The following is a 21713-nucleotide window of genomic DNA, read 5'->3' as shown; positions in this document are numbered from 1 at the left end:
AGGATGGCCCAAAGCCTTGGGACCCTGCACCCACATGGGAGACCCGGAAGAAGCTTCTGGCTCCTGGCTTTGGATTGGCTCAGCTCCAGCTGTTGCAGTCACTTGGGGAGTGAACCAGTGGATGGAAGATCTTTCTGTCCCTTCTTCTCTCTGTAAATATAGAATAAAATAAAATAATAAAATACAATAAAGGAAGACATTCACAGGAGAGCTAATGGGGACTGAAGTGCAGCCCCCTGCCGTCCTGCCTCCCCCAGCCTGGCTGTGCAGCCTCACTGGGCTCCAGCAATACTGCCTGGGCTGCTGACCTTAGCACAGTGGCCCCTCCACAGCTGCCCTGGCCCTGGATGGAGACAAGGTGGCCAGGAACCTGGAACTCACTTGTGGTTAGTAGGGGCCCAGCTGAGCCTCAGCCATCTCCGCCGGGCTGCTCGCCAAGATGCTGGTACCAGGAGTGAAGCTGGACCCTGCGGCCAGGTGCGGGATGCGGGTCCGGCCTCTTCGGTCATGCCACGCTCACACTCTGCGCTTGCCTCTTCCAACCACAGGAGTGGCAGCCAAAGTTCCTGCGACTTGCCTGAGGAGTGCTCCAGGCATGTACTCAAAGCGGACCTCCTGGCATCCTGTTGGGGAGTCCCACTCAGAAACAAGGAAGCAAGGCCTTGGAACATGAATTTGTAAAAACAATATTTAAAACAAAACAAAAGCAAGCAAACAAAAAAAACACCTCACCAAGCCCTGGACCGTGGGAACCTTGTCAAGTAAGGTGGTTGCAGGCCTTTGCTGCGTGGGTGTGGAGCGCCCTCTGCTGGTCATGACTCAAAGGCGGCTCGGCCAGGCTGGGGTCTAAGGGTTGACTCTAGGCCAGAGCTAATTCGGGGTAAGTGGAGTGGAAGGAAGATCAAGGTTGTTCCTGACTCAACCAGCGTTTACAATCTAAGTGGACCGACAAGACAGGCATGGTGTCCATCCAAGAAAACAATAAACCCCCTGAAAGGACCAATTTGCGAATCGACCTCTTGAGACTTCCGGAAGTTGTCTTGTCGGTCCACTTAGATTGTAAACGCTGGTTGATCTTCCTTCCACTCCCCTTACCCCGAATTAGCTCCCTCCCAGGTGGTTTCCGGAGAACACAGGAAAGTTCTGGAGCTGGCAGACATTGTGGGTGAGGACCAGGCGTGGAGGGGCTGGGACAACAGACGAGCTGGGAAGTTTTCAATGCAGGAGGACTCTGAATGCCATGGTAGGAACACCATTTATTTCTACTTGGTGGAGGGCAGCATTTCTGGAATGGTGACAGGTGATAGGCCCCCAGCTGCCTGACCACACACTGAGAATGTTCCATCTTTAACGTCCTCCAGTCTCAGGTTCAGCTCCAACATCCCTCTTACAGTGGCTGGCATTTCCTTTTTTTTTTTTTTTTAATGTATTTATTTGGCACAGAGAACAGAAGTAATAAGAGCAAAAGCAAAGAGAACAGGACTCGGCTCAGAGCCTCAATGTCACACAGGGATTCGGTGAGCACGGCTTTTCCTCTAAGTGCCACGGAGTCCAGGTTCCTGTGTGTCACAGTGATAGGAGTAGGTGGGGGTTCAGCCTGGTGTTGAAGAGGCTGGCTGAGATGTCCATATCCCACCACAGTGTGCTGGGGGTTCGATTCTTGGCCTCAGCTCTTGGCTCCAACTTCCTGCTAAGTGCAGGCTGCAGGAGGCAGCAGACAGTTGAAGGATTGGGTGCCTGCAGCACCCATAGGAGCTCCTGACTTCAGCCTGGTGCTGTCCCAGCTGTCACAGGTGCCTGGGGAATGCATACAGGCGATTTTGTGGCTGTCTGCATCTTTCAAATATATAAATAGAATCTTCCAGAAGTATTAAAGTAGAGCCCGGCATGGTGGCCTAGCAGCTAAAGTCCTCGCCTTGAATGCGCCAGGATCCCATATGGGCACCAGTTCTAATCCCGGGTGCTCCACTCCCCATCCAGCTCCCTGCCTGTGGCCTGGGAAAGCAGTGGAGGACGGCCCAAAGCCTTGGGAGCCTGCACCTGTGTGGGAGACCTGGAAGAAGTTTCTGGCTCCTGGCTTCGGATCAGCGCAGCACCGGCCATTTTGGCTCACTTGGGGAGTGAATCATCAGACGGAAGATCTTCCTCTCTGTCTTTCCTCCTCTCTATATATCTGACTTTATAATAAAAATAAATAAATCTTTTAAAAAAAGAAGTATTAAAGTAAACATGCTTAATGGAAAAAAATGTGTTGATAGGAAAAAAAAACCCGCTAAATAATGCTGTAAGTGATGCTCTTATATGGCAAAAAAAAAAAAAAGAAAAAAAAAGAGAAGAAAAGAAAAAAATCCAAGTGGTAGTGGATTCTTGAATTTAGGAAATAACTTTTTTTTTTTTTTTTTTTTTTAAAGATTTATTTTTATTATTTTTCATTGGAAAGGCGGATATACAGAGAGGAGAGACAGAGAGGAAGATCTTCCGTCCGATGATTCACTCCCCAAGTGAGCGCAACGGGCCGATACTATGCCGATCCGAAGCCAGGAGCCTCTTCAGGGTCTCCCACGCGGGTGCAGGTTCCCAAAGCTTTGGGCTGTCCTCTGCTGCTTTCCCAGGCCACAGGCAGGGAGCTGGAAGGGAAGCGGGGCTGCCGGGATTAGAACCGGCGCCGATATGGGATCCCAGGCGTGCAAGGCGAGGACCTTTAACCACTTGCGCCACCGCGCCGGGCCCGGAAATAACTTTTTTTTAAAAAAAGATTTATTTTATTTTTATTGGAAAGGCGGATATACAGAGAGGAGAGACAGAGAGGAAGATCTTCCGTCCGATGATTCACTCCCCAAGTGACAGCAACGGCCAGTGCTATGCTGATCCGAAGCCAGGAGCCTCTTCCGGGTCTCCCACATGGGTACAGGGTCCCAAGGCTTTGGGCCGTCCTCGACTGCTTTCCCGGGCCACAGGCAGGGAGCTGGATGGGAAATGGAGTAGCTAGGATATAAACCAGCACCATATGGGATGCCAGTGTGTGCAAGGTGAGGACCTTAACCACTGCGCCATCGCGCCGGGCCCGGGAAATAACTTTTTAAATGAACGATTTATGTAATTATTTGAAAAGGCAGAGTGACAGAGAGAGATTTTCCATCCATTGATGGGCTGCACCAGGCAGAAGACAAGAGCTTCGCGTGGGTCTCCCACATGATTGGTAGGGGTCCGAGTCCTTGAGCCATCACCTGCTGCCTCCCAGGGTGGGCATTACAGAGAGCTGGAATCGGCAGTGGAGGAGATGGGATTCGAACAAGGTGTGCTGACTGTGGGATGCGGGCGAGCCAGGCCTGGCTGAGGGGCGGGGAGTGGTGGGATCTGACAGCGCAGGCGCAGGCCCCGGTGAGTGCATGGCCATCCTCTTACTGAAATCAGTGAAGTGGACAGAGGAGGCACAGAGTGGTAAAGCCAGCTGCCCCGGGGCACACAGCTGCTCGGCAGCAAGGCTCAACTCCTGGCAAACCAGCTCGAGCCTCTGTGCCGGGAACATCTCAACCTTGTCATTGCCAAAATCGACCTGAAGATGACCAGGCCCTCGGGGCACAGGGTCAGAGCTGCCTGTTACTCATCAACAGTAACAAGTACATATGTGTGTGTGTGTGTTTGTGGGTGTGTACATACACACATATATGAAAATTTACTTACTTGAAAAAGCAGAGTTAGAGAGACAGATCTTCCATCCACTGGGTCACTCCCCAAATGACTACAACCACCGAGTCTGGGCCAAGCTGAAGACAGGGGCGTTATTGGGGTCTCCCACGTGGGTGCAAGGGCCCAGGGACTTGGAGCATCTTCTGCCATTTGCCAAAGCACATTAGCAGGGAGCTTGGTGGGAAGTGGAGCAGCCAGGACTCCCACAGTGCTGTCACAGACAGTGAACTTAACCCTTTACACCACACTGCCTGCCCCAATAAACACCAACGTTTACTGACGGGCTTAGGGAGATCTGCATTCACATCTTGGCTCTGTTCCGCATTGGCTCAGTAGGTTATACACACTGTGAAGGCCTCAGTTTCCTCATCTGTAAAATGGCAATATAAGTGAGGCAGTGAGGTGATAGATAAGAACATGGGTTAAGACTGCACAGCCAGTGATTGCTCAGTGACAGTTAATGGACAGGGTGTGTGTGTGGCGGGGGGGGGGGGGGGACACAGTTTGGACCTGTCTCTTGGTGGGTCTGGGGATATTACATGGATTGGAACCAAGAGCCAATCAGAGAGCACGGAGCCGGCCTAGTTCTAGAATTCCAAGACCCCCTCTCTGCTGGCACCTGAGGCCAAAGGAAAGCCCCTGTCTTGCAAAACTTCAGCCTTGCACATAGAAGGGATTGGTGACAGCGCTCTCAGCCACTGTTTAAGCACCCCATTGTCCAGGGCCATCACCAACCCAACAGGTCCCACCGTGCCCAGGTGCCCCAGGAGGCAGCGGACCATGGAAGGATTATTTCTAAGAAGGAGCCAGCGACATCTAGTGGATGTCTAACAAAGTACAGTTCAGGATAGCTCATCTTTGGGCTGTTCATGGTGCAACTTTGTTTTTCACTTGGTGAAACTGAGTTCACCCACTTGTGATAAAAAATAAACAAACAATCAAACAAACAAGAAAACGGGGGCAGGGCCCGGCGCCGTAGCCTAGTGACTAGAGTCCTTGCCTTGCAACTGCCAAGATCACATATGGGTGCAGGTTCATGTCCCAGCTGTCTCACTTCCTCTCCATCTCCCTGCTTGTGACCTGGGAGAGTAGTTGGAGACCGGCCAGGGCCTTGAGACCCTGCACCCACACTGGAGACCTGGAGGAAGCTCCTGGCTTCATATTGACTGAGCTGCGGCCATTGTAGTCACTTGGGGAGTCAATCAGTAGAATGGAGGCTCTTTCTGTTTCTTTTTCTCTGCAAATTTGACTTTTCAATGAAAATAAATCTTTAAAAACAAGGGCAGTGGGGCCCGGCACGGTGGCCTAGTGACTAAAGTCCTTGCCTTGAACGTGCTGGGATCTCATATGGGAACCGGATCTAATCCTGGCAGCTCCACTTCCCACCCAGCTCCCTGCTTGTGGCCTGGGAAAGCAGTGGAGGACGGCCCAAAGCCTTGGGAGCCTGCACCCGCGTGGGAGACCTGGAGGAAGTTTCTGGCTCCTGGCTCTGGATCGGCACAGCACCAGCCATTGTGGTCACTTGGGGAGTGAATCACTGCATGGAATATCTTCCTCTCTGTATATCTGACTTTGCAATAAAAATAAATCTTTTTAAAATTAAAAAAAAATAAGCTTGTGTTTGATTGCCAATAAATGGTAATTCATCCATCAGATCTGTCTCCGGTAATTCATTGTTACGTTCACTGTGCCACATCCCCACCTGCTTGTTTGAATGGTCTACTGGCCGGAGACCCTCGATACCCCTACCATAGACCACTCCCTCCAGCTGATTCACTGGACTCAGAACTCCAACCATGAGGAGAATCGCAGGATCTGTGGTCTGACCGTGGACCACTGGGCCTCCCCAGCGACTCAGACGGAGCAGTGGACAGCATACCCAGATGCACATGGAGGATATGGCAGTCCATTGGGGCCTGCAGAGAACATCTGGTACCACAGCAGAGGAACGAGGGCAGAACAAATTGGTTAACTCCCCCAGCCCAGCACTGACAGCAAATACCTGGGCGAATAGAGACTCTAAGGTGGACTGTGTCAGCCAATGGACTTGGAAAAATTTCCTCACCCTCACATCGGCAAGATGGGTGGCATTTCAGAATTATTGAAAGCACTTGAGAAGAACCCTTGGAGTTCGTTCCACTTTGGGAATCTTGGAATGACATCAGGTGGCCGTTCCCCACCAGTGGGTACTGAGGTGATTGGGAGCCTGGGTGTGGCTTCCCTCCCATCTTCACCTTCCCCCAGACACAGAAGAAGAAATAGAAAATTTGTAAGTAATGGTCTCTTCCACTTTTCCCTAATCTTTTACTCAGACAGAAAGAGAGGTCCTCCATCCACTGATTCACTCCCCAGGTGGCCGCATGGGCTGAAGCCGGGCCAGTCTAAACCCAGGAGCCAGGAGCTTCTTCCAGGTCTCCCAAGCAGGTGCAGGTCCCAAGATTTTGGGCCATCCTCTACTGCCTTCCCAGGCCACAAGCAGGGCTGCTGGAGAAGTGCAACAACCAGGACATAGCCGGCACCCACATGGGATGCTGACACATATGAAGAACTGTCTTGGTAATTCTGTGAGAGCTGTTTCTCTTTTATGGAAGAAAGTCAGATGAGGGCTAGAAAGCCTAATCCACAGGCCAGGTGTTTGGTGCAGTGGTGCCTGTTGTCTACAATGGCGTATCAGGGGCTCAGACCCCTGCTCTGCGCCAGGCCATAGCAGGTGGCCATGATGGCTCAAGTACTTTGGTCCCTGCCACCAGACGTGCAAGAACCGGATGAAACTCCTGGTTCCTGGCTTCAGTCTGGCCCGGCCCTGACTGTTGGCATTTAGGGGAGTGGACCAGCAGGTGGGATGGTTCCCTGACTATCTCTATGTCTCTGTCTTCCAAAAAAATTTTTTAAAAATCGGGGAAGGCAGACCGCAACCAGCATGAGTACAAGTCAGCAGCAGGGCAGAGCCACCCAACAGAACGGCTGATGCCTAGGTCATTTCAAAGTTTCACAGCACTGTTAGAGAAGTCAAAAGGAGTAGGTGAAAAAAAGGAACAGTTGATATTTATTTTTGTCAGAAAGGTAAATCAGATTTACAGAGAGAAGGAGAGACAGAAAGATCTTTGACCCACTGGATCACTCCTCAAATGGCTGCAACAGCTGAAGTGGAACAGAGTTTGTAACTTTTAAAATAAATAAATAAATAACTTATCTTGTTAATTAAAAGTATTTAAAGTTAAGAGCCACAGCCTGCAATGCTGGGATCCCATAAGGGCAATAATTCGTGTTTCGGCTGCTCCACTTCCCATCCAGTTCCCTGCTGATGACATGGGAAAGCAGTACAGGATGGCCCAAGGCCTTGGGACCTTGCACCCACATAGGAGACCTAAAAAGAAGCTTCTGGTTCCTGGCTTCGGATCAGCTTTAGCTCTAACTGTTGCTGCCATTTGGGGAGTGAGCCAGCGGATAGAAGATCTTTCTGTTTTTCTCTCTCTGTAACACTGCCTTTCACATACACGGCACACACGCGTGCTGTTTATGCTGGATACTGAGTGTCAGGCCCCTCTTACAATGTGCTCCGGGGACCAATGCCTGAGTAACCCTCTGCAAACCACCGGGCACATCCTGGCCCCAGAGACTCTGGACAGGTTGCTGCATATCTCAAGATTTTTTTGATGTCCTCCCCTGAGCCACTGGCACGGACAGGAGGACTCAGGAAAACAGACAGACGTTGCAGATACCGCACAGTTCTGAAACATGGTGCAGTTGGTACAAGGCATTCCCGTAGGGAGGCCCAGGGTCCTTCAATGGCTGTGACCTAGCTCTGCCCTTGAGAGCCGGCCCAGCCACCCAGAACTGCCTGCCATTCACCCTCCCCTGCTTTTTTACTTTCCTTCCCGGGGCCTGACCCCCTGCGAAGTCTGGGGGTGGGGGGAAATGGACCCAGGGACACTCAGCCGCTGCCGGCTCCTAGGCTCCAGCAGCAGCTCCCAGCTGCCCCCAGGTCCCCACCTCTACTCTCCCCACCCCCCCTGCCCACTCCCACCGAGGGCCGCGGCTCCTGGTTGTCCGTGCCGCTGCGAGGCCTGCACCTCACAGGGCTGAAGTCCAAAGTTCAGTGCCTTCGCTAAGCACACGGATAAATATGAACCTTGGAGAATTTCCCCAGCTCCAATGTAAACAGCAGGCAGGGGCCTGATTCACTGGCCGCTGGGGCCAGGATTGGGGGGTGGGGGTGCCCACAAGGCTTGACTGGTGGGGTTTGGGGGGGCGTGGGTGCCAGGAGCCCTGGGCTCGTGGCTGCTGCCCGGCGAGCACCAAGCAGCCCTGTGCAGTGGGGGAGGCGGCGGCAGCCGGCTCGGTGGCCCTGGGCCGCGTGGCCCGGTGGTGGCAGTGGCGGCGGCAGAGGAGCCATGGTTTCTAAGCTGAGCCAGCTGCAGACGGAGCTCCTGGCGGCCTTGCTCGAGTCGGGCCTGAGCAAAGAGGCGTTAATCCAGGCCTTGGGTGAGCCGGGACCCTACCTGGTGGCTAGCGAGGCCCCCCTGGACAAGGGGGAGCTGGCCGAAGCGCCCAATGGGCTCGGTGAGACACGGGGCTCGGAGGAGGAGACGGACGATGATGGCGAGGACTTCACGCCGCCCATCCTCAAGGAACTGGAGAACCTGAGCCCCGAGGAGGCAGCCCACCAGAAGGCCGTGGTGGAGACCCTGCTGCAGTAAGTTACCCCGCCCCTAGCGCCTCCAACCTAGAGATCAGGAAGGGACCCCACAAGGGCTCAGGGTGCAGGTAGGGGGCTGATCCTGTACAGCGCCAGGTCCCGCTGCACCCCAGGGAGCTGCGAGATCCTGCAGCCCCGTGCATGTCGGGCTGTAAGCCTGGGTGCTGCCTCCAGGCAGGGAAGCCCCACTGAGGAGGGAGGGCTGGGCCTGGGCTACGGGGGGGGCTTTCCACCACGCTCACCTGAAGAAGCTGCAGCCTTGAGCGGGAGCTGCCCTGCTGCCTGGCAGGCCACAGCCCCCGAGGAAGCTGCCGGGTACCATGAGAGGGTCTGGGGTCTGGGCTCACCTGGCTGGCTCCCCATCTCCAGGAGAACTGACTGGGTCCCACAACCCGCGGCCTCCCCTCTCCTCAGCAGAGCTGACCTGGTTACTAATTACCCATGCACTTTATTATTTCTCTTTTGTTTTATAAATTTATAAAAGGCCCTGATAAGGCCTGTGATCATTAACTTGGAGAGACGTGGCCTAGAGAGGCCTGGGGCCAGCCAGCCTCCCATCTGATGGGGGAGGGGGTACAGGGTGGGGAGAAGGTGGCGTTGGGGTTGCAGGGACCACCCCGCTACCACTAGGATTCAGCCGGTGGCAAGGGGGCCTGGCCAAGGCCTTCTGGTTCTTGCAGTGGCACTATGGGGTTGGGGGGCTAAGGATTACTTCTCCCAGTGTTGAGATGGACCGTGGAGGAAGTAATTCAAGAGGCTGCTCCCAGGTGGGGAAACTGAGGCAAGGAGGCTGGAAGGAGCTTGACTGAGCTCACTGGAATCTACCCTGGGAGGGATTGACAGTCACGAGGGGGCCTGGGGCTGGTGGGGGATGGGAGGGGGTGTCAGAGGTCTTTTCTGTCCAAGGTCCTGATCCCTGCCGGGCTAGGGGTGGGGGGGAAGGTGGATCCCAGCCTTCCCAGAGGCCTCCGGGAGCTTCCTGGGGGCCTGGGAAGAGGGGGAGGGGAGCAGCAGGGCCCCCTGACTTGGCAGCAAGATGAGGGCAAAGGGCTCCCGCGCAGCAGGTAGGGGAGGGACAAAGAGCCAGGCATTGCCAGACCCAGGGCAAGGGCGCCTGGGGTGGGGTGGAGCTGGGCCTGCTTGTTCAGAGCCCCAGACAGGACCAGGGGGCTTTGGGACAAGAGGGTGGTGGTGGGACAGGGGGTACCCGGGGGTCTTTCTTACCTGGATGGTCGTGGCCTCTGGCTCAGCAGCCCCCTGCAGTGGGGCGCTGGGGCTGGAGGGGGAGGCTTGATCCACAGAGCCGGGGATGGAGAGCAGAGGTCAAAGTGCTCCCTGAGGACCAGCAGGGCCTAGACGCTGAGGGAGAGAGGGGGAGACAGGGCCCAAGAGACAGGTGTGATGGAGAGGAGAGCCAAGGAGGACTGAGGGGAGAAGGGGCCCAGGAGAGAAAGTGAGGCTGCCGGGCTCCCCTCCCAAGCAGTATGCGGGTTTTCCTGAATGCTAACAGCGTGCTGTTTACTTTCCATTTAAATTTGAGATGTTGCTATAAATTATCAACCAGATCCTGTTCCCGCAGGGTTTATAACTAACTACCTGGGTTACTTATTGTTCAGGTAACAAAGGGATCTGAAAACGCCCCACAGGATAAAAAGGGGGAGGCTGCCGGCTGGAGCCCCCAGAAGCCTGGGAGACCCCTGGGAAAGCCTGGGCCTAGGGGATATCAAAGCTGGAACCGGCAAGGAGAAACGGCTTCCTGAATTCCTCTGGGAGCTGCTTCCTTGGGAAGAGGCTGGGGCGGGGGGTTCCCGGATCCCAGGTCTCCCCGGATACCCCATGTTGGAGGCCACAACAGAAGCCTGACTTCTTTCCCCAGGCCTCACCGTTGGGCTCCTGACAAGTCTCTTTCACCTCCTCCTGCCTCAGTTTCCCTACCTAGACAACAAATAGAATCCCGACTCCCTGTTCTGGCTCTGTGCTTCTGGTCCAACTCTGACTTTTCCTTGCGTGTCTCCCTCTCTCCTTCTCCTTAGCTTCTGCTCCTCCTCGCCTGGGCCTTCTTTTCCTGTGTCTCCCCAGGGCAGGGTCTCCTCCGGCACCTTGTCTACACCCCCTCTTCCTCCCTGCCAGCCCGCCTCGGGCAGCACTCGCTTCAATCCCTGATGGGTTAGTGTCTGCACCAGCTCGTGTTCTACCAGGGGCAGAGAGAACAGTACCTCCCCCAGGACCAGGCCTCACGCTCCTAACAGGGGCTGGCGTACAACGATGAACACACAGGTGGCTGAGCTTCTCCAGCTGGCCAGGGCCCAGGAGAGTGAGGCGTGGCCCCAAGGAGTTACCGAGAGCCAGGGTTCCTCCTTGCGTGTCCTCCCAGCTCCTTCCTGGCACTAGGCAACTTAGGACTCAGCCATGGAACTCTCTGGCCCTTTTAGCAAGGGACACTTGGACCCAGCAAGATGGTAAGCAGGGCAGGACAGAAGAGCCACCCGCCTGGTGGCTCAACTCCCGGTCCTGCCCACTCTACAAGATGGAGTTGACAATGTATCCCACCGGGTCCAGTAGGAGGCTGGGGGCGGGGGAGAATGCACAACCCACACTCTTGTTTTAGAGGGGTAATTGAGAGGCACGTTCAATGCCCAAGGTGACTTTCAAAGCAGGAAGCCAGTCTAGGACTTGGGGCTGAGTCCTCCTACCCTACACTGTACACAGAGGGAGGCTCTGTGTCTGCCTGTGGCAGGTGTGCCTGGCCCCTCCTTGACCTTGCTTTTGCTGTACACCTTGACTGTGAGCTCAACAGAAGGACTGCCTCAGACATGTGAAACATCGCAGGCCCATTTCACAGCTGAGGAAACTGAGGCAGGTGGAAGTTGGGCAGCTTCCTGAGGCTATTTGGATGCTGAGTGGGCAGAGCTGGAGTCCAAGCTTGGATCTGAATGCTCACAATGAGAATTTGGCTACTCCCAGGCTGAGCATCCCAGTTGCACAACCTTGGGTGTCCTGAGAACCAAGGAGTCACAGACCAAAAGGCCTAAAGCCTTGGACATGAGGTTGACCTTTGAGTAGGTGAGGGGAGGAAATACAGGCAGAGCTTCACCTCTGGCTTTGCAAGGAGTAAGGGGTCCCCAGGATTGCATAGTCAATGACAACAGTGAAGGTGATGGGAACTGAACCCCCGTGGCATACCAGGCCCTACTCAAAGTTCTCTGTGTGTGAACCCCATACCATCCTCCCAGGGACCGGTGGCAGGGGAGGGGTTGGCATGAGTTTGCCCTGGGTTACAGAGCAGATGTGACCTGGGCGCATACCTACAGGGGCTGGGGCACCAACTGTGACAGCAGGGGACACCAGAGACCTGGCCCTAGTTCTGAGCTGGGGAAGCTGACCTGCAAAAGGAGTTGGGTTCTTGGAGGCAGGGGAAGGCAAAGGAAGAAAGAGAGAGAGAGAATGAACGAGATGGATAGCGGCAGATGGGAAATCTTCAGTCTGAGCCTGGAGGCCCTGCTGGAATAGGCAGCCCAGAGGGTGGTGGCGGAAGTGGGGAGGAGGGAGGCAGCTGGGCAGCCGCTCTGCCATCAGATAAGTGTGTTTGCTTGGAGAGGCGTCAGGCTGGACTTTGTACTGCCCTTCCCTCCTGGCTCATTTGTACCCATAGAAGAGGAGGGGTGGGGGAGCCAGGGCCCTCAGATCCCCTGGAGTCCAGAAGCCAGGGAGAGGATTCAGGGCGGGTGCCACCTTGGACAAGCACCGTCACCTTTGAGAGCCTCCATTTTGTCATCTATGAAATGGGTGTGGGGGTGACACCTAGTTCCTGTGGTTCCTTTAGGATTTAAATGGCCCCCAGCACAGGGTCCAGCCCAGAGTGGACCTGCAGGAAGCAGGCTTTCAATTATACATGCCGGGGACCCAGCTATCTCAAATGCTGACCCGCTGAAAGGCACCTGTCCCCATTTTCTCCCCATCCTTGACTTTCTGGAAATGGCTGATGATTCAGGAGAAAGGAACCAGAAAGTCGGTGCTGGCACACGGAGGACTCCATGCCTTCATGCCTGGGACGGGCGTTGGCAGGGCAGTCAGAAATGGGTGACCTCTGGGATGCTGAGGGCTGGGTGTCGGGGTTTCCAGCTGGCATCTAAGCATTGTGTCTGCTGGGTTTGAATCCTGTGGGATGCAGGCAACCACAGCTAAACAGTTGCACCTGCACTGTCCCCTAAGAACAGCATCACAGCAGTTTGCAGGATGTTGATATCACAGGAGCTGCCGGGTATCAGCAGGTGTCTGCCAGTCAGGTGACTGGAAGTACTCGGGACCACATCCACAGGCTACACATACACACTAAGCCACTGATTGCAAGGGGCCTGTCATCCACTGAGTCTGGTATCTGCAGGTGGCACTGGGACCCAGTCCCTGTGCATACAAAAGGCATCCTGCATGCAGAGATGGTGGGTCCTTCCCTAGAAGTACTTCATGTGCAAGAGCACAGTCCCCTCACCTCGTCCCCAGCCATCTGCTGTTGATCTATCCATTGGCCATCTACCCACCTGTCCATCTGTCCAGCTGTTCACCCACCCATGCCACGTGTACACACTCACTCATTCACATATACACCAATGGTCAACTTGAGGTCAGGAGGTCCATCTTGGATGCTGGGAACCAGACAGTTCCTGCCTACAGGCGTCTACTCCCAGTCCCTTACAGGGGCTAACACAGCCAGGTGGGACAAGGGGAGTAACTTTAAAGAGGCCCCAAAGGGGAGGACCCACACTCTACCCCGACATGGCCTGTGAGCATCAGCAGGCAGCCCAGCTCTGTGTGTCCATGCACCTCTCAAGTCTCTGTCCCCAGGTCTCTGTCTCCATGTCCCTGTGTCACTGAGTGACACGAGTAACAACACCTCCCTGTCTCTAAGGCCAAGGGTAGGTTCCCTGATAGCTTGCTTTCATAGTCTTTAGCCCCAGGGCTGGCAAGAGCTCCAGCACCCAGAGCCCTAACCCCACCTAAAGGGCTAACAGAGTCCCCTGACACCCCCTGCTGAGCAAACACTGTTCTTGCCTTCGGCCCAGGGAGGACCCATGGCGCGTGGCCAAGATGGTCAAGTCCTACCTGCAGCAGCACAACATCCCGCAGCGGGAGGTGGTCGACACCACCGGCCTCAACCAGTCCCACTTGTCCCAGCACCTCAACAAGGGCACCCCCATGAAGACACAGAAGCGAGCGGCCCTGTACACCTGGTACGTCCGCAAGCAGCGAGAGGTGGCCCAGCGTAAGTAACTGCTCCAGCTGTGTCTCCCCTGGCAGGACCCAGAATGTGCCCTACTCAGAAGATGGAGCAGGAGGCTTCTCCACTTCATCCATCCATCCATCCATCTTAGAGCTCCATCCATCCACCCATCCATCCATCCATCCATCCATCCATCCATCCATCCATTCATCCATCTTAGTGCTCCATCCACCCACCCACCCATCCATCCGCCCATCCGCCCATCTGCCCATCTGCCCATCCACCCGCCCATCTATCCATCCATCCATCCATCCATTCATCCATCCACGCATCCAACCCATCCATTTGTCCATCTGTCCATACATACATACAGTCACCCACCCACCCATGCATTCATATATCCATCCAGTAATACACCTCCACAGATAGGAAATGGGAGGAAGAGGAGAGGTAAGAGATATAGATCCAGAGAGAGAGAGAGAGAAAGAGAGAAAGTGAGAGAGAGAGGTGGAGGGGGGGACCTTCTAGTGTTTCACTTCCAAAATGCCCACAATATCCAGGGCTGAGTCAGGTCAAAGCCAGGAACAGGATGCTCAATCCAGGTTTCCCATGTGGGCGGCAGAGACCTAGTGACAGGAGCCATCACACTTGTGGTTGGTCCAGCTCTCTGCTAATGGTCTGGAAAAGCAGTGGAGGAGGGTGCAAGTGCTTTGGCCCCTGTATCAATATGGGAAATCCAGAAGAAGCTCCAGACTTCATTCAAGTGTCTTCACCTGCCCATGAACGAACATTCTCTGCTGCAGGGCCCCACCTGGTGTGGACACGACACATGAGTCACCATAGCCCTGTAAGGCTTCTTTGTTGACCAAGCTTTTCGGGTTGGCCTGGTTATTGATGGCCTTAGCTGGGCAATTTGATTTTCATATTTTAACATTTATTTTTAACTTTTATTGCAAAATCAGATACACAGAGAGGAGGAGAGACAGAGAGGAAGATCTTCCCTTTGATGATTCACTCCCCAGGTGACTGCAATGGCTGGCGCTGTGCCAATCCAGAGCCAGGAACCAGGAACCTCCAGGTCTCCCACAGGGTCCCAAGGCTTTGGGCCATCCTTGACTGCTTTCCCAGGCCACAAGCAGGGAGATGGATGGGAAAGTGGAGCAGTTGGGATATGAACCAGCGCCTATATGGGATCCCAGCAGTTGCAAGGCAAGGACTTCAGCTGCTAGGTTACTGTGCCAGGCCTATGATTTGATTTTTAAAATTATTGGAGGTTTAGGGACCAAATTCTAATGTCTTGGGTCCAGATCCCTGCTCGCTCAGGGCCACTCTGGGCCAGGGGGGAGGTTAGGCAGAAGGCACATGGCCAATTGGGAGTCCCAGTGGGTGGGTGCTGAAGCCATGGATGCTGGGAGTATTGGAATCTGGGCCATCTGGGCTTCTAGAAACTTCTCCCTGGGATACTTGTGTCCACTCTGGCTTCTGGCATTCAGATGGCAGAAACCATCTCCCTCCCCTCCTTGTCCCACTTCTTTAGTGGCCTGCTTAGGGACAGTCTGAGAAACAAGTTTCCAAAAAAAAGTGTAAAGACCTGGAGAGGGCTCTTCCTGCCTGGCTCACACTTGCATTTGAACCCTGATTTCTGAGTCTGGGAGGTTGATGATGGCTTTCAATGTCCTGAGAAGGTGGCTCTCATTTCTGCTCTTCTGTGAGACCCTGGCAAAGCAGGTGATCCTCCCTGAGCCCCAGCTTCCTTGGCTGTGAAGTGGGGACAGCTAGGCTGCCGATCTGAATAAATGCTAACACTTACCCACAGCCTTGCATGGAGAAGGGCTCAGCCATCCCATCCTGGCTTGGGAGAAACTGTGCAGGTGTTGATTGGTGATGTCTGTCTTAGTCACAGGTTAAGACAGGTAGTGGCAATGTCAGTACTGGATCTGAGTTTCGGTTCCAGACTCCTCTCAACAACACCTGGGAAGATGAAGAAGGCAGGGCCTGGTCAGGGGTGCGGATATGGGGAGGAGGGCGCGGCTTGTGCCCCCACCCTCCCTAATGGCTTACTGTGCCTCCAGAGTTCACCCATGCAGGGCAGGGAGGGCTGATTGAGGAGCCCACGGGCGATGAGCTGCCCACCAAGAAGGGGCGGAGGAACCGTTTCAAGTGGGGTCCTGCGTCGCAGCAGATTCTGTTCCAGGCCTACGAACGGCAGAAGAACCCCAGCAAGGAGGAGCGGGAGACACTGGTGGAGGAGTGTAACAGGTGGGCAGGACTGGGCTGGTGCAGGGCTGGGGAGAGAGAAACAAAGGGACCTTGGCAGCACCTGTCTGGTCCAGGGAGTTGACAGGGCTCAGCTGCTATTCAAGGCTTGAGCCTAAGTCCATCCCTAGCATCCCACACCCATCCCAGCAACCCTTCAGTGGCTGCTTATGTCATGTCATCCCCTCTGCAACCCTATGGCTGGTCTGCCCACTTTCTGAATGGATAGACTGAGGTGGTCAGAGAGGCCAGGACACTCGTCCACTAAGGTCACATAGCAGAGCTGACCTTGGAACCTAGATGTGCCAGCTTGAAACCTCCTTGGGTCCCTCCCAACCCGAGGCAGCTCTCTGAGTCTGGCGTGGAGGTTCATTAGTGGCTGTCTCTGCAGGGCGGAGTGCATCCAGAGGGGGGTGTCGCCCTCACAGGCCCAGGGGCTGGGCTCCAACCTCGTCACGGAGGTACGGGTCTACAACTGGTTTGCCAACCGGCGCAAGGAAGAAGCTTTTCGGCATAAGCTGGCCATGGACACGTACAGTGGGCCGCCACCGCCAGGGCCAGGGCCAGGGCCTGGGCCGGGGCCAGCGCTGCCTGCCCACAGCTCCCCGGGCCTGCCCCCACCTGCACTCTCCCCCAGCAAGGTCCACGGTGAGTGCAATGTGGGCAGCTGGCTGCTTGGGTAGAGGGTGGGAGAGCTGGGGAGGTCGGCCCCAGACCCCATAGCACTTCTGTTTGGTTTCCCTCCACTCCCTGTTCCTGTCAGCTCCATCTTACTTCACCAGTCATTCCATCCATTCTGCTTTCCTCTCTAGCCCACCCACTCCATCCAGCCTTCCTTCCTTCTCCATATGCATTCTGTTCACTTTCTTCCATATATTTCATTCCATCAACTCTTTTATCAAACCTCTTTACCCACTCCACTGTTTAAATCTACTCCTTATCACCCCACTCCATCCATCCCCATTCTTCTGTATCACCTCACTCCATTCCATTCTATTTTGTTGCCTTCACACCACTCACCTCCACTGCACCCATGGCACTTAACTCCATTGGAGACCCAATCACTCCATCTCTTCCAACGCACCTCGGTCCATCTGTCCATTCCATTCACACCACTCTGTCCTTTCTACTCAACCATGCCTCTGTATCTGCACTGTTCACTCCACTCTACTCCATTTCATTAAATTTACCCTAACTTCATATGGGTTATTTCAATTCAATTCATTCATTTCAGATCACATCAATTCATTTATGTTCAACTCATTATAATACCATTTATTTCATTTTAGTCTGGTACAGTTGAATCAAACCCATTTCCATTCAACCCATTCAGCTTAACTACATGTAATTCAATAAAAATTCAGTTAATTTTGCATAGCTCAGTTCAATTGAATCTAATTCAATGTAATCCAGCTCAACTCAATCAAGCTCGATTCATTTCAAGCAGAGTCTGTTCAACTCATTCCAGCTCAGCCGATTCCACTCACTTCATCTCTTTGTTTCATGAGCTTCGCTTTGGTCCGGTTCCATTGTCTCCATGAAGTACCGACAGCACTTGCTTTCCAGGAGTTGACAGCAGCCAGCACAGGGCTCAGCACAAGCTGGGTGCCCAAGCAAAGCTTCAAGGCTGTATGAGGGCATGGGGCAGGTGGTCTGAGCAGACCCATGAGGTTTGGAGTGCGGTGGGCGTTGGGGGGCGGGGAGGGTGCTGAGTCCTGCCCCTGCTCTCTGTTCCCCAGGCGTGCGCTACGGACAGCCTGCAACTAGTGAGGCTGCAGAGGTTCCTTCTAGCAGTGGGGCGCCCCTGGTGACCGTGTCTACACCCCTGCACCAAGTGTCCCCCACAGGCCTGGAGCCCAGCCACAGCCTGCTGAGCACCGAAGCTAAGCTCGTGAGTTGGTGCCTACCTGTAGGGAGAGACTTCCCCTCTGTTTTCCTTGGCTGGGGAGTTGGGAAGAAGTGTCCCAGAGCAGCCTCCAGAAAGGCTGTGTGTGGGCTGCCCTGACGCAGGCTGGCTTCCGCTCGCAGGTCTCAGCAGCCGGGGGCCCCCTACCACCTGTCAGCACCCTGACAGCATTGCACAGCCTGGAGCAGACGTCCCCAGGCCTCGGCCAGCAGCCCCAGAACCTCATCATGGCTTCCCTGCCCGGGGTCATGACCATAGGGCCTGGGGAGCCTGCCTCCCTAGGCCCCACGTTCACCAACACCGGTGCCTCCACCCTGGTCATTGGTAAGCAGTGGGGGCATTGGGGAGGGGATGGGCAGCTCTTGCCAAGCCAGGAGCCGGGGGAAGCCACTGGGCTTCAATTACACATTCAGAGCCCCTGTCCTGGGTCTTGCCCCAAGTCATATCCTGAAAAGAGAGCTGAGTGTGCAGGCAACAAGCAGGCACAGGAATCCTGTGAAGGGCTGGGGTTCCAGGCCTCCCACAGGATGGAGAATCACAGATGCCACCTGCCCCCTGCCGTATGCTTAAACAGGCTCTGATCCAACGGCAGTGCTAAGTAACTGGCTTAAGGCTTCCTGGTTCAGGAATAATGGCAACACAAAAGCTTGCTCATGCTCAGTACAGATACAAGTTATTTCCCCGAATGCATATGGAGCCCAGAATGAGGGGGAGAGTGAAAAAGTTTGCAGGAAAACAGAGCAGGGCATGAACATTTGTGCTTTCTTGGTCTGTTTTTAAACCTAGAAAATGCTGTGTGAATGTATCCTATCGCTCAGTGTTAAACACAGATAGGGAGCTGCCGAGAGACAGGAACAGCCTGAAGTTCTGGGGAACGCAGTTTGACCACCCTGAATGCAGTCAGTCACTGGCCACGCCTCCTAGCCAGCCTGGGGAGGAGCTACAGGCTCAATAAAGGGGTGTGACTGGCCAGTGCCACTGACTGATCAGTGCTGGGCTGTTTTTGGATTGTTCTGTCCCCTTCTATCAACCCCTGGGTTCTGGCAGGATGGGGTGGTGCCTGCCAATGGGGCGGCTGGAAGACCCAGCTGACTCCCAGCTCTCTTGTTGCAGGCCTGGCCTCCACACAGGCGCAGAGTGTGCCGGTCATCAACAGCATGGGCAGCAGCCTGACCACCCTGCAGCCAGTACAGTTCTCCCAGCCGCTGCACCCTTCCTACCAGCAGCCACTCATGCCACCAGTGCAGAGCCACGTGGCCCAGAGTCCCTTCATGGCCACCATGGCCCAGCTGCAGAGTCCCCACGGTGAGTGCCTCTTGGCAGGTTTCAGGTGCAGCCACACGGAGTCTCACATGGAATGCCACAGCAGCATGCATATAGTGGTGCTGCCGCCCTGCCCTTCACTTACACACCCCTGCCCACAGCACCTGTGCCATATACAGGGTCTAGAATGCACAGGTGCTTAGTACACAGCTCCTGGGCCAAGTGCAGCAGCTGTGCACCTGTTCCTTCTGTCGTCCCCAGGTGACAGGCGCTAGAGTTGTTTCTTGGCCCCGCTCAGGCTCCAGCCCCAGCTGAGCAGGTCCCAGTAGTGGGGGACAGGGCTCACACCCGTTACTCAGCCGCTGCCCTGGACACCCTCCCACATCCCACCCAGCAGGGCCATCCAGCACGCCCCACGCTCCCCCTCCCCTGAGCGCCTGGTGTTTTGAGAGAGGGCTCCAGGCCGGGCCAGGGTGCCATGTCTGTGTCTTTCTCTCTCCTTATGGCTCTCCTGGGTGGGCAGCCCTCTACAGCCACAAGCCTGAGGTGGCCCAGTACACTCACACGGGGCTACTTCCCCAGACCATGCTCATCACGGATACCACCAACCTGAGCGCCCTGGCCAGCCTCACACCCACCAAGCAGGTAAGGCCCACGCCTGCCCAGCCCCGCCTTGGTCCCGGGTCCCAGTCCCCGCCGTGCCGAGGGCTCACGCCTGGAAGCTGCTCTGTTCCCCTAGGTCTTCACCTCTGACACAGAGGCCTCTAGTGAGTCTGGGTTGCATGCTCCGGCGTCCCCGGCCACCACCATTCACATCCCCAGCCAGGACCCTGCTGGCATTCAGCACCTGCAGCCCACCCACCGGCTCAGCACCAGCCCCACAGGTGAGCAGCCCTGGCCTCACCTGCCTCTTTGCTGTCCCCGGGGGTGGGCAGTGGGTAAGCAGGTGAGCACGAGCAACAGGGTCGGGGGGGAAGTGCGCCCAGCTCCGTGGGTGCAGCCTGTCTCGCAGGAGCTGCTCACTGACCAGAGTGAGGAAAAAGATGAAGCAATGCAGAGGCAGCAGGTGGAGAAAAGGTGGGAAGGCAAGTGGGGCTCATCGTGGCCCACAGGGACTCCTGGTGTCGGCTCTGCCCCCAGCTTGACACTTTCTGCCCGAGTTGCCACTGACATCAGGAGAAACTCCCCCAAAGCACTGGGGTGTGGGCTTCCAGCACACCACAGCCACTCAACCCACTCCTGTCCACACCCTGAGGGATACTAGGGGCCCTAAGCTTGCAAACCGCGAGGTGCAGGTAGAGAACGGGTGCTTTTGTGCTGCCGGGCCTGCAGCGACCGCTGCAGACTGACCTTAGGTCACTTGTCCTCTGGGAACCCTCAGGGTCCCCTAGTCAGCCCTGGTGGCTGTAGTGATAGCTGAGGGAACCCCCTGCCCCAGCTCCATGCTTTACTGGGGGGCAGAGCCAGGACTGAACAAGGGGCCAAGCAAGCATTGGTGTTTGCTCTTAAGGTCCTCACCTGCTTGGGGAAGGCCGACCCCCACCATCCGGTGTCACCTCCTTCTTGGGGCAGGCACCCAGCCTGGCAACCCCAGTCCCTGTGCTCGCATCCGAATGTTCTAATGGCAGCTTCTGCTTCTGAGCCCAGCTTCCTGCCAAGTCCCCCTTGGGTCCCTGTCACTCCCATGGGAGACCTCCAGTCACTGTGGGCATTTGGAGGGAGTGAACCAGCAGACACGAACTACCAGCTTAAAATAAACAGGAAGGCTAGAGAGGACAGGAGCCAACCGCAAGAGCTTACTGTATCTGCAGAATACCTTATGAGTAATTCAAACCTCCAAGATCTGGGTTGGGTTCAGCCCAGCTGGTGCACAAGGCCACCACCCCACACCACACGCCTTCTTCTGGGGCGGCCCAGCGCCTGGCTTGGGGGGTCCCCCTTGAAGACTAGAGGGTAGAGGTGTGGCCTTATGGTTCCTGGTATCTGCTGGCTCTGGGATGTGGCATGTGGCCCTGTCTGCCACCCTGCAGGCAGGCAGGGAGAACCGAGTGGGCCTGGTGGAGCCCACACAGTGTCCTCTCCCTCTGCAGTGTCCTCCAGCAGCCTGGTGCTGTATCAGAGTTCTGACTCCACCAACGGCCACAGCCACCTGCTGCCCTCCAACCATGGCGTCATCGAGACCTTCATCTCCACGCAGATGGCTTCCTCCTCCCAGTAACCATGGCAACTGCCTCCCAGCGGCTGAGCCCTGGGACAGCACTGCCTGCTTAGGGGGCCGTACAAAGGCTGCGGCCCGCATGGCTTGCAGGGACCTCTGAACCTGTCGCCCTTCTGCTGCTCCAGGAACCTGGGCCTTGGTCCCACCTTGCTCGTCAGCCATCCATCCCACAGGAGGGCCCGGAGGCACCCTAACCCGACAGCTGCTTCAGCTGAACCTGAGGGGGCTACTGGGAGCTGAGCTCATTTCCTGGCACGAGGTGGAGCTGCCGTCACTGCCTCTGTGATGCCATCGCGCTACGTGTAACACAAGGGGACTGCCACCCCCCACACCCTGTCCCCTTCTCAGGACACAAACCCAGGCAGCTGCGACCGCTGAGCTCCGAGGCTCCAGGTCATCGTGGCCACATCCTGTCACCCGTGCAACCTACCAGGCCACTCCACGCCACCCCGGCCCCATCTGT

General features: G+C 55.6%; 1 protein-coding gene across 1 annotated transcript; it reads left to right on the top strand.

Annotated features, from left to right (window-relative positions):
• Positions 1-7838: 7838 nt before the first annotated feature.
• On the top strand, positions 7839-21376 carry HNF1A (HNF1 homeobox A). The gene is made up of 10 exons (XM_041003635.1): positions 7839-8386; positions 13450-13649; positions 15680-15866; positions 16255-16511; positions 17603-17754; positions 17892-18093; positions 18883-19074; positions 19556-19677; positions 19772-19916; positions 21123-21376. The coding sequence occupies exons 1-10, from the start codon at positions 8085-8087 to the stop codon at positions 21248-21250; spliced, it is 1887 nt and encodes a 628-aa protein (XP_040859569.1). The 5' UTR covers positions 7839-8084; the 3' UTR covers positions 21251-21376.
• The last annotated feature ends 337 nt before the right edge of the window (positions 21377-21713 follow it).

The sequence above is a fragment of the Ochotona curzoniae genome, unplaced genomic scaffold (assembly GCF_017591425.1).
Source record: "Ochotona curzoniae isolate NIBS_2020 unplaced genomic scaffold, NIBS_Ocur_1.0 scaffold_274, whole genome shotgun sequence".
NCBI classification, from domain to species: Eukaryota; Metazoa; Chordata; class Mammalia; order Lagomorpha; family Ochotonidae; genus Ochotona; species Ochotona curzoniae.
The sequence above is the reverse complement of the archived record's forward strand: the minus strand, read 5'-3'. Positions and strand labels throughout refer to the sequence as shown.

Coding starts and splice junctions, on each gene's coding strand:
- HNF1A (XM_041003635.1), top strand. CDS start 8,085: ATGGTTTCTAAGCTGAGCCAGCTGCAGACGGAGCTCCTGGCGGCCTTG. Junction 15,867..16,254: donor CTGGTGGAGGAGTGTAACAG/GTGGGCAGGACT, acceptor CTGTCTCTGCAG/GGCGGAGTGCATCCAGAGGG. Junction 18,094..18,882: donor TGCCTCCACCCTGGTCATTG/GTAAGCAGTGGG, acceptor CTCTTGTTGCAG/GCCTGGCCTCCACACAGGCG.